At 37.2% G+C, this 12,418-nt stretch overlaps 1 protein-coding gene across 2 annotated transcripts in view; it reads left to right on the top strand.

Annotated features, from left to right (window-relative positions):
- The first annotated feature begins 347 nt into the window (after window positions 1–347).
- LOC113113750 (armadillo repeat protein deleted in velo-cardio-facial syndrome-like) overlaps window positions 348–12,418 on the top strand; it is a 20,956-nt gene continuing 8,885 nt past the window's right edge. For both annotated transcript variants that reach the window (XM_026280316.1, XM_026280251.1), the window contains exons 1-6: window positions 348–507; window positions 3,359–3,487; window positions 5,088–5,195; window positions 6,370–7,189; window positions 8,970–9,153; window positions 12,087–12,204. In XM_026280316.1, the coding sequence (XP_026136101.1) occupies window positions 487–507; window positions 3,359–3,487; window positions 5,088–5,195; window positions 6,370–7,189; window positions 8,970–9,153; window positions 12,087–12,204 (1,380 nt within the window). In that variant the 5' untranslated portion in view covers window positions 348–486. The remainder of the gene's footprint in view (window positions 508–3,358; window positions 3,488–5,087; window positions 5,196–6,369; window positions 7,190–8,969; window positions 9,154–12,086; window positions 12,205–12,418) is intronic.

Raw genomic sequence — 12,418 nt, 5'->3', positions numbered from 1 at the left:
TCTGTGTGTGTGTGTGTGTTCTCTCTCTCTCTCTCTCTGTGTGTGGGTGTGTGTGTGTGCTGCATCAGTAACCTCCCTGATGCGGTTTAATGAGCGCTAATGATCTCATTTAATGAATGATAAACACTGACTGGATGAGGTTCGGTGAAGAGTGTGTGTGAATCGTGCTGTTGATTCAGCATCTCCTCCACTGCGCTGAGGTGCGCGCGCGTGTGTGTGTGTGTGTGCGTGAGAGAGAGAGAGAGAGAGAGAGAGAGGCTGGGGGGGGGGTGCGCGCGCGCGCGCTTGTGTGTGTGTGTGTGAGAGAGAGGCTGGGGGGGGTGTGCGCGCGCGCGCGCGTGTGTGTGTGTGTGTGTGTGTGAGAGCATGATCGAGTGCATGTGGACGCGTGAGGCAGGAGGAAGGATGGCTGCTCATGTGTGATCCGCAGACAGACAGCTGTATTTGCTCGGAGACAGCGCACACTCGTCGCTCTGCGTCGTCAGGATGCCTGCGGAGGGGAACGAGGTGAGTGTCTGCGTCGCTTTTCCCGCAGCGCGGTGATGCTCGTGCGTCTGCAGCAGCAGTGGATGCCAGGGCTGGGTGGGCATCGCCTCTCCTGCTCTGGATCTTTCTGTGCGCTGCTGCTGCTGCTGTCCGCGGATGGGATCGTGTGCTTGTGTGTGTGCGCGCGCGTCACAGCTTCACACATGTGGCGGAATCGCATGTAAATACAGGTCTGATGCTGCATGCGTGCGCCTGTGCTCATACCGCAGGGTTCCGCGATGTTGCGCGTCTGACAGTGAGACGCGCCGCATACAGACGCAGAGCCCGCTTCATGTGTCCTACTTGGGCTTGTGACAGCGGATGCACTGCCCTTGAGCACACACTGACACTGAGCTGAGCTGATGTGCATGAGATGAGATAGATGATGGATGGATGGATGGGACACTTCACATGACGTAGTGAGTAAGACGGGAACAATCCACGCAAAAGCATCTGGTGTCCAGTGAGGTGGGAATTCAGCACTGACAAACATGCACTGACTCTATTTGCTTTCTTATGTCATCTTCTTATTGTGGCTCATTCATCAGTGCATGTGTTTATTAAGACATACATATTCATCTTCATGATCTTTCATCACCTGCTCCAGCTCTGAAACATCTGTGCTTCCTTTCTGATTTCTCATCAAATCATCTATAGTGTTTTAAATCATATTTGCATTTGTTTCGTCCTCATTTGTATGACTTGATCATGTTTTTTTGTTTTTTTTGAACCATGTTGTTACATAAGCGAAACTGTAGCTTTTTTTATTTTGCCAAATGTATTATTACTATTACATCGACTAAATATGTCATGGTTCAGATAGTGTTAATCATGATAAGTGATTTACACACACACACACACTCATGTTCAGTTCAGTGCATTAGTTCATATTCTACAGTTGAACTATGTGTTACTAAAGTAAATAAATACAATTACATTTTTAGTGTCATTTTCTAAGTCAAGCATCACTATTAGTTGGTCATTTGAACACACCCTAGTTACCACCTGCAACACCCTAACAACCACTCAGAACTCCTTAGCAACTGCATAGAAACGCTATCATCACAGTTTTTCTCAGGCGAACACCACTCATATTCTCTACAGGAAAAAGAAAGCTAGTTGAGTGATGTTAGATGTCAGTTAATAAACACAAACAGATCCAGAGCCTTTGAGACTGATGCTTGTTTCCATGGAGTCACCATACAAACACATCAACAACACATCCATCCTGATGTCTCTCGCTCTCTCTCTCTCGCTCTCTCTCTCTCTCTCTCTCTCTCTCTCTCTCCTGAAGCGCTTCATCAAGACTGGGAATAATGCTGAAATCTAAATGTCTGCATGAAACAACTCAATCATATTTGACTTCATAGAGAAAATGATCATTATGCAGCACTGGATTGAATGAGACCTTTGGAAATACAGTGACCCAAAATACATGCATAGGCTATAATATTGCATATTTAAGTATCTTTTATCTTCAGGAGGGATGCATAAACAAGAAGAAATGATCATAATGCAGTGCAATCCTGAATCTTTTCAGATTGAATGATACAGGATCTAAAAATAAATGCTTATAAATTAAATTCACATTTATTTATTTAGTTTTTAATCATGTTGATTCAAAGCAGATCTGCATTAATAAATAACAGAAGCAATGATGCAAAAAGTCAGATGATTCAACTGAATCAAGTCGAATGTCTTTGTAAAAGCTAGAAGTGTGTTTGTGCATCTTCCTCACAATAAATGACTCTTGCTGTGCTTTATAAAATAAAACAATGACATTCACACATGCATGCATTAATAATGTCTTCTGTAGAGCTGCTTATTGCTAAAATTGATTGCATAAGTGATGCAAACTTAAGCAATTCAGTTTCTTCTGTAAAGCAATGCTAAAAGGACACTAGTGTCGCTCAATCCAGTGAAGTATGATTCAGTTCATTCAAATAACTGTAAAGTGGATCACTTTCCGTAGTTAGCATTATGCAATGCAATCATGAACATTTTTTATTTAAATTTTAATAGCGCTATATATAATACACATTATTTCAAGTCAGTTCACACAAATCAACAGAATCAGTGATGCAAACAAGATGATTCAACTGAATCAAGTCAGCATTGATTCAGTTCAGCTCAATAACTGTGTGAACTTCATCAATTATGAAACTAATTCAGTTTTCATCTATAAGCATTAAGACAGTAGTGTAATTATTCAGATCAATTCTGTTAAATGATTATTCAGTCCAATCCATAACAGTGTCGATGTTGCAAAATTCATCAATTATGAAACTAATTGGCTTTAAGACAATAGTGTCATTATTCACTTCAGTTCAGTTCATGCATGTGTAAATGTCATTGCATTAGGTGACAAAGCAAAGCAAGGGACATTTATTGTAAGAAATGATGCACTGGACACTTTCATGGCGTTTAAAAGAAGTTTGTAAATGATGAATTGTGTAGAGTTATTTCTCGCTCTTGTTAGCAGTTCCAGTGCAGATGTTTTTCCTGAAGTGTGTGTAAGTCGTCGAGTGTGTGTTGTGTTTATGAAGCCGAGCTCATGTATAATTCAACGCTGCTCTGGAGGAAGTTCTGCTTACTTTACTTAAGCGTGTTTGCGAGCACCGCTGAGACCAGAATATTTAAGTGAAATCTCCCAGAGGTGATTTTTACACCAAAGAGCTTTCAGTGATCTCATAATGCTCTTTTATGTGAAGACGTTCATCAGGACGGTTTGAGAAACTGTGTGGTGAATCAGTGAAGTTGTGCTTGTTAAAACATGACCCACCTGATCTCATGTTAACGTCTCCTGTTCGTATTCTTCCCTTTGGTCCAAAAGAAGCCGGATTCAGAGGAATCAGCGGCCGAATCTTCAGCTCGAGACACCAAAGAGCAGACGGAGGAGACGGCAGAAACCCCGTCCTCAGACCTGTCCAACCCGGCAAGCTCAAATCACACAGAAACCCATGTACGAACACTGCAAAACATGATTTATAAAGGATTCGCTCATATAAAGAACCTGTTACAATACGTATTTCATTATTCTCGGATTCAAGCCAAATTATGAATATTTAAATCCTTTTAAATCCTTTTATTATTCAGTTACTGCATTACCTAATGAAACCCGGTTATTAAGCAGATGCTTGTTAATGTAAGCAGAAAGATGCCAACTATGAGGAAACATGACGTTCTTCTTCAGTATCTTTGACCTTTTCTCCATTACAAATATCTAAACATTCTTAACCTTCATAGTACATACAGTATATGATTTGTTCATTTCTGGTCCATTTTAACCTGAAGTTTGAACAGTCATAACAGTTCTCAACTAAAATCATATTGTATCTGATCAGCAAATTCTCATTACTGAGTGAATGTGAAAAATGTATTTGAATGTTACCATGTTATTACCATGTATTTACCACATGCATCAATTTTTGATTATTTAAAAATGTATAAAACCCTTGAAACGTCAAAATACACATGAACCATACCAAAAAAACTATGATGCAAAAATATTTGAATATGACATGCTATGAAATATATGAAATTATATAATCTGTGAATTACCTTAATTGTTATTTAATTAAACTAACAATCCAAATTTATTAAATTTATGAAAATTTATTTTAACCAAATTTCCATCCCATAAGTTTGTCAAATAGAAAGAAAAAATATATTTCATAAAAGTTTTTTTCACATTAATTTAACTCAATATATACAAAAAGTATTTTTGGCACTAACGGTGCTCCATACATACCCGGGTCAAAAATGACCCGAACACGTAATATGGTTATATCTCTTAAAAAATAATTGTACAAATTAATGATGTGTATTTTGAGGGTCTTAAAGCATTTGCAAAGTGTCTTACCCTTACTAAAAAAATTAATGAAAAGTTTTTTATGTGTTTCTTCTGGATTAAAAAGATAATTTTTATTGAGACGTAAAAGTATATTAAGATATTAAGTCTTATTTTCAGATTTTTTAAATTTTTTTAATTTATGTCTAAAACAATAAAAATAACCTTCGGTGAGGTCAGAAAACAAAACAAAACAAATCAAAGGGAATGCGATTATTTCTCAGACTCGATTGACAGATATTTTTTCTTGTTTTAAGTATAAACGTTGACAATTATTTTAAAAATCTAGATGTTATACCTAAAGTAATTTTGCTTCTCAAATACATTTATCTTGATTAAAGAATGATTAGATATTTGTATTAAAAACAAGACATAAATACTGAGGAAGAACATCATGTTTCCTCATAGTTGGCATCTGTCTGCTTATATTAACAGGCATTTGCTTAATAACCGGGTTTCATTAGGCAATGCAATAAATTAATAAAAAGGGATTTAAATATTCATCGTTTGGGGAGAATTTCAGAGCCAAAAATAATTATTTTAACAGGTTCTTTTTGTAAACAAATCATTTATAATTCATGACTAATGATTCATTTTGGATGTTAAAAGTAGATATTGTTTACGAGCCTAAAACTGCAGACTAATGAGGCGCTGTGTGTGTGGATGTGATGTTAACGAGCTCTCGCTGAGCCGCTTCTGGGATGTTTTACAGACTGAGAGTTCAGGCATCGGGACGGAGAAATCGTCCAGTCCTGAGAGCGAATCCAACCCACTCAGCTCCAGCAGCTCCAATGAACAGATCGTGCCCAACATCCTGAAGGTGAATATGGCAGAATGTACATATCATGTAAGCTTTTCATTGGGAAAGCCGGTATTAAAGAATATGAATCATCTGGTTTCAGTATTGTAGTGGTGAAGGGTTAAATTTAATTCAGTCTGTTTCATCAAAAGTGCCCTGCGGTATTTTTTCCAGCTCAGTAGGACACAAATTAAATCAGATTTCATAGAGTCCAGATCCTCAGGTGAGATAATGAATGTGTTCAGATCGATGTATTGTTATTAATTTGGCCTCTTCATGGCTCATTTGGAAACAGCTCATCATTAGTGGTGTTTACTGGGTAAAATATTGTCTTGTTTTTTTTTTATCTACCAAAAGTTTATGATAAAAAAAGTGCAGCATGAAAATTAAACTTAATTCAAAGGAAAAACAAGATTATTTTCTGACTCTGTTTGCAAATATATGTTCCTGTTTTAAGCATAAACTCACTTAATTTGAATTATTCATTTTTATAATTTTTCTGAAAAAAACAAGACTTAATATCTTAATTATTTTTGCATCTCAAGTAAATGTATCTTGATTTAAGAGTTATTAGATATTTGTAACAAGGTTATTATGGTTAACTAATACTAAAACAATAATAAAATAAAATGAAACAAGCTTTAACTGAAATAAACTAAAATAACTCAAATTAAAATTAATTGACATTTTTAAAAACTAATAAAAAATGACAAACAAAAATTTTAAAGCTTGATATAAAAAATAAAGTATATATTTACTATAAATAAAGTATATTATACTATAAATACATTTTGGAAAAATGAATAAGAAAGCAGAAATCAAATTTAAAATATTAAAATAATATATAATAGTATCGCAGTAATACTAAAATAACACAGATCAAGTGAAATATAAAAAAACATAAACTTATTTTATTAAAGCTAGTTGCCAACATTTCTCATTTTCATTTAGTTTAAATCTGAAATACAAATGACTTAAAACTGTATAGACAAAAAAGTAATAAAACACAACAAAAACTTTGAACATAAAAATAAAAAACTAATTTAAACTATTAATTTTAAAAAAACTATAACAATACTATAACACTCAGTTCTAAAGACAAAAATGTAATTATTTTTTAAATCATCAGTGTTAAATCATCATCCAGACACGAATGAATCCTCAAATCAATGTATATTTGTATTTCTCTCTCTAGGAAGCTTCATCTGAAGGTTTGGACGAATCACAGACTCCATGTCCGGATGTTCAGTGTCCAGATGCCGATATGGAGGACGCACACGCGGCTCGACCTCCTCACCCTGAGTCGGGCGTGACCTCTGACCCCCTGAACGAGATTCCCAAGGACAAGCCGGCTCTGTACGGCACTCTGAACACTCACAGCGTCACGCTCCTGCATGGATTACCCTTCCACCCGTCCTTTCCATCCCGGCCCTACTTACCCGAGAACTGCTACACGCTGCCGCTCCACCGGGACGGATTGATCCGCGGCAGCGGCGGCGCTTCCAAACCGGAGCAGGATGCCGTGCATCACATGAGGCCAACGCTGGACCTCACGGCGGACGAGCACCTGACACCACTGCTGCCGCACGTGTACTTCCAGGATCTGTACCGCATGCAGACGCTCGTCCCGCAGAAACGCGCCAGCATGGTGAGCCTCGACACCATCCGCAAGGATCCGCGCTGGCGGGACCCGAACCTACGAGAGGTCATCTCCATGCTGAGCCACCCCATGGACCCGGTGAAGTCCAACGCCGCTGCGTATCTGCAGCATCTGTGCTACGAGAACGACTCGGTCAAGCAGGACGTCCGGCAGCTGCGAGGGATCCCCGTCCTGGTGGGGCTCCTGGATCATCCCAAAGCCGAGGTCCATCGCAAGGCCTGCGGCGCGCTGAGGAACATCTCCTTCGGTCGAGACAACTTCAACAAGGTGGCCATCAAGAACGCGGACGGCATTCCTGCGCTGCTGAGGCTCCTGAGGAGATCCGACGACGTGGAAGTCCGAGAACTCGTCACAGGTTCATCTCTGCATTCATGCTTTCAACTGCACTGCTGCTTAAAACTTGAACATTTAAAATTTAAATCCAACATTTTTGCCTTCGAATTTTAGGCGGCGTTAAGGTTATCAGTGGCGCACGAGATGCGATGATGATATAAGTGTGATTGTATTTTAATGTTTTTGTTAGCCTATCCGGTTGAAGCCCCTAGATGGGACGCTGCTGCATTGTTAATTACAAATATTTGGGAAAATGTGTCAAAACTGAAACCAAGACGATCAAACAGAACACATTTGTGACCCTGGAGCACAAAACTAGTCATAAGTGTCAATTTTTCGAAAGCTGAAAGCCTATTCTGAAGCTGAATAAATCATCTCTCCATTGATGTCTGGTTTGTTCGGAGGACCATATTTGGCCGAGATACAATTATTTGGAAATCTGGAATCTGAGAGAGCAAAAAAATCGAAATATTGAGAAAATCATCAAGTTGATAGCTATGCATATTACTAATCAAAAATTAAGTTTTGATATATTTACCGGAGGAAATTTACAGAATATCTTCATGGAACATGATCTTTACTTAATATCTTTGCTTAGAAGCCAAAAGCTTTTCTTCACCCTAACTGAAATTATGCATTTTAAATTTGAATATAATTCGAATTGTGATCATATTAAAGTAAAAACATGTAATTTAGTTTTTCAGCCATTTTGACAGCCCTAACTTACTACATTTATTCATAAAGGACGTATTAAATTGATCAAAAGTGACAGTTAAGACATTCATAATGTTAGAAAAGATTTCAAATAAATGTCAGGTTTGTGCAGCTTCCTGTGAATTAATCAAGTGTTTGATTTAGAAATCTGGGATCAGAGTTATGGGAAATTTAACGATTCTGGTTCAGATTCCAATCACTAAAAGTGAAACTAAAACTAAAACCATAAAAAAATTAAAAATAAATGTGTTACATGAAATAAACTAAATGTTAACTGAAATAAAGTACATTTAATATAAAAAAAACATTGACTTGACCACCTGGCATTTTCGTTTAGTTTATCTTGATGTACAAACTAAAATTGAAGTAAAAAAATATATATGCACCTGTAAAAAACAAAAAATGACAAACATACAAATTTACTAAAAGAGACTAAAACTAAAATGAAAAGAGAAAATAGAAAAATAAAATCTAATTCTTAATAATGATTGCAACTAATACTTTTTTTTTTGGAATGATGGAATAAATTAATAATTTTATTCCTCAAGGACACATTAAATTAATTACAAGTGACAGTAAAGACATTTATAATGTTACAAAAGATTTATATTTCAAATAAATGCTGTTCTTTTGAACTTTCTATTTATCTGTGAATACTAAAAATTTTGTGCAGCACAACTGTGTTCAACATTGATAATAATCAGAAATGTTTCTTGAGCAGCAAATCATCATATTATTCTGATTTCTGAAGATCATGTGACACTGAAGACTGGAGGAATGATGCTGAAAATACAGCGGAGCATCACAGAAATAAATTACACTTTAACAGATGTTTTAAATTACAATAATATTTCACTATTTTTGATCAAATAAATGCAGAATGAGCAGAAGAGACTTCTTTCCTTCTCTTCTGTTTGAACTACAGAAGCACTTCAACTAACAAACTTAACTGTTCACGATCCCTGAAGTGAAGTGAAGTGACAACTATTAAAACTATCAAACCTGCCCAAAACAGTCCTGGGAATGGAATTGTTCTGTTGCGGAGAATGTAAACAGACTCTCCTGATATCTCCTCCCGTGTTTCTCAGGAACACTGTGGAATCTCTCGTCCCATGAGCCTCTGAAAATGATCGTTATCAACCATGGCCTGCAGACACTGACCGACGAGATCATTATCCCTCACTCGGGTTTGAGAGGAGACCCAAATGACCCGTCTCGACCCGGAGACCCGGAGTGGAACACGGTCTTCAAGAACACTTCAGGATGCTTGAGGTTTGTTTTCTCTGCACCTCAAACGAACCCTCATAAGGCATTCAAAATCTGTGACTATGCTCTCATTCTGGGTCCGATTGGAGCAGAAGAATCATTCTATTTTATAAAACGATCATAACTAGATGTTGACTGATAACTAGGAAGGGCCACAAAGGCCGATAGCCGATTAATCAATCGAGACTTTTTACCGATACGATAACTAGGAAGGGCCACAAAGGCCGATAGCCGATTAATCAATCGAGACTTTTTACCGATACGATAACTAGGAAGGGACACAAAGGCCGATAACCGATTAATCAACTGACACTTTTTACTGATATGATAACTAGGAAGGGCCACAAAGGCCGATAACCGATTAATCAACCTATACTTTTTACTGATTCGATACCTAGGAAGGGGCACAAAGGTGATAACCGATTAATTAACCGATACTTTTTACCGATACGATAACTGGGAAGGGTCACAAAGGCCGATAACCAATTAACCAACCGATACTTTTTACAGATACGATAACTAGGAAGGGCCACAAAGGCCGATAACCAATTAACCAACCGATACTTTTTACTGATACGATACCTAGGAAGGGGCACAAAGGTGATAACCGATTAATCAACCGATACTTTTTAACGATACGATAACTAGGAAGGGCCACAAAGGCTGTTAACCGATTAATCAACCAAAACTTTTTACAGATACGATAACTAGGAAGGGACACAAAGGCCGATTTACCGATTAATCAACCGACACTTTTTACCGATACGATAACTAGGAAGGGACACAAGGGCCGATAACCGATTAATCAACCAAAACTTTTTACAGATACGATAACTAGGAAGGGCCACAAAGGCCGATAAACGATTAATCAACCGATACTTTTTACTGATACAATACCTAGGAAGGGGCACAAAGGTGATAACCGATTAATCAACCGATACTTTTTAGCGATACAATAACTAGGAAGGGGCACAAAGGCCGATAACCAATTAATCAACCGATACTTTTTTCCAACACGATACCCATGAAGAGGCACAAAATTGATAACTGATTAATCAACCGATACTTTTTACAGATATGATAACTAGGAAGGGGCACAAAGGCCGATAACCGGTTAATCAACCGATACTTTTTACTGATACGATACCTAGGAAGGGGCACAAAGGCCGATAACCGGTTAACCAACCGATACTTGTTACTGAAACGATACCTAGGAAGGGGCACAAAGGCCGATAACCGGTTAACCAATGATACTTTTTACTGATACGATACCTAGGAAGGGGCACAAAGGTGATATCTGATTAATCAACCGATACTTTTTACAGATACGATAACTAGGAAGGGCCAAAAAGGCCGATAACCTATTAATCAACAGTTACTTTTTTCCAATACGATACCTAGGAAGGGCCACAAAGGCCAATAACTGATAAATCAACCAAAACTTTTATCGATACGATAACTAGGAAGGGCCACAAAGGCTGATTACTGATTAATCAACCAAAACTTTTTACAGATACGATAACTAGGAAGGGGCACAAAGGTGATATCTGATTAATCAACCGATACTTTTTACAGATACGATAACTAGGAAGGGCCACAAAGGCTGATTACTGATTAATCAACCAAAACTTTTTACTGATACGATACCTAGGAAGGGGCACAAAGGTGATATCTGATTAATCAACCGATACTTTTTACAGATACGATAACTAGGAAGGGCCAAAAAGGCCGATAACCTATTAATCAACAGTTACTTTTTTCCAATACGATACCTAGGAAGGGCCACAAAGGCCAATAACTGATAAATCAACCAAAACTTTTATCGATACGATAACTAGGAAGGGCCACAAAGGCTGATTACTGATTAATCAACCAATACTTTTCACAGATACATTGTCTAGGAAGGGCTACAAAGGCTTATAATCGATTACTCAACCGATACTGTATAGGAAAACTAAAATAGTGCTGAACTTTATTACACACACAAAGTACTGAGCCATACTTTTCATAAGGAATAAAAATATTCATGTTAATCATACATTGATTATTAATGTTAGTTTACAAATTCAACTTTACAGTAAAATTTAAAACTATATTTTAAAAAATGTAACACTCTAACCATGAACAATACTTAAACAGCTTCATAAACCTTAGTTAGTGTTACAAATAGAATCTTAGTGTAAGTGGTTACAATTTCATATAAATCCAAACTCGCAGGTATCACACACCGTTCAGTTCAAGCGGCGGTCTAAAACTGTTTATTTAATCACGAAAACCAAGTTTAATTCAATAGTTCGAGCTCTAGTCATAACTTTTCAACTAAAACCATATTGTACCTGATCAGCAACTCTCATTAATGAGTGAATGTGAAAACATTTAAAAATGTTAAATGATACCATGTTTTTTATTGCATTTGCCCCTTTTTTCATTATTACAATTTTTGAAATTCTTTGAAATTCCATAGAATTCCTGTGGCTCAGTGGTAGAGCACTGCATTAGCAGTGCAGAAGGTCATGGGTTTGAGTTCTAGGGAACAAACATACTGTATATATATATAGCCTGAATGCTCTGTAAGTTGCTTTGGATAAAAGTTTCTGCTAAATGCATAAATGTAAATTACGCATGAACCACACAAAAAAAAAAAACAACTATGCAAAATATGTCATTTTTGTTTCTTTTAATGTTGACCATGTTAAATGTAAGTATATACTGAAATTCCTAAGAACATTGTTGTAAGAATTATCAGTATTAAACTCATTGGAATGAATGGTATTTACTTAACTCGTGATTGCTCATTCATTTTACTTATGTAAACTTTTACTTTCAGATGTCAAAAAGTGATCATCCAGAAGTGTGTAAAATATGGGATTCGCAGGAGTTTGTGTTGATTCTGATCCGTCAGACTGCAGCAGGGTGATTTTGTGCTGGTGTGTTTGCAGGAACGTGAGTTCAGACGGAGCTGAAGCTCGACAGAGACTGCGTGAGTGTGACTGTCTGGTGGACGCTCTGCTGCACGCGCTCTATTCTGCTGTCGCCAAGAGGGACATTAATAACAAAGTAAGCATTTAAATAGAAATCCAGGCCACGGCACACCTGCACATCAGCTGTGCAAGGATTAACAAATAAAGTGGAACAAAACTTTTTATGTCATTTTTATTTACTTTAACAACACTAATAATAATAATAATGCATGTAATAAAAGCTTAAATATGAATGTATTTGTTGTATTTGTATGTTGGAGTATGTGCATCTCTCCTGTACTGTGTTTGAA

The sequence above is a fragment of the Carassius auratus genome, chromosome 1, assembly GCF_003368295.1.
Source record: "Carassius auratus strain Wakin chromosome 1, ASM336829v1, whole genome shotgun sequence".
Lineage (NCBI taxonomy): Eukaryota > Metazoa > Chordata > Actinopteri > Cypriniformes > Cyprinidae > Carassius > Carassius auratus.
This window is presented reverse-complemented; position numbering and strand designations above follow the sequence as displayed.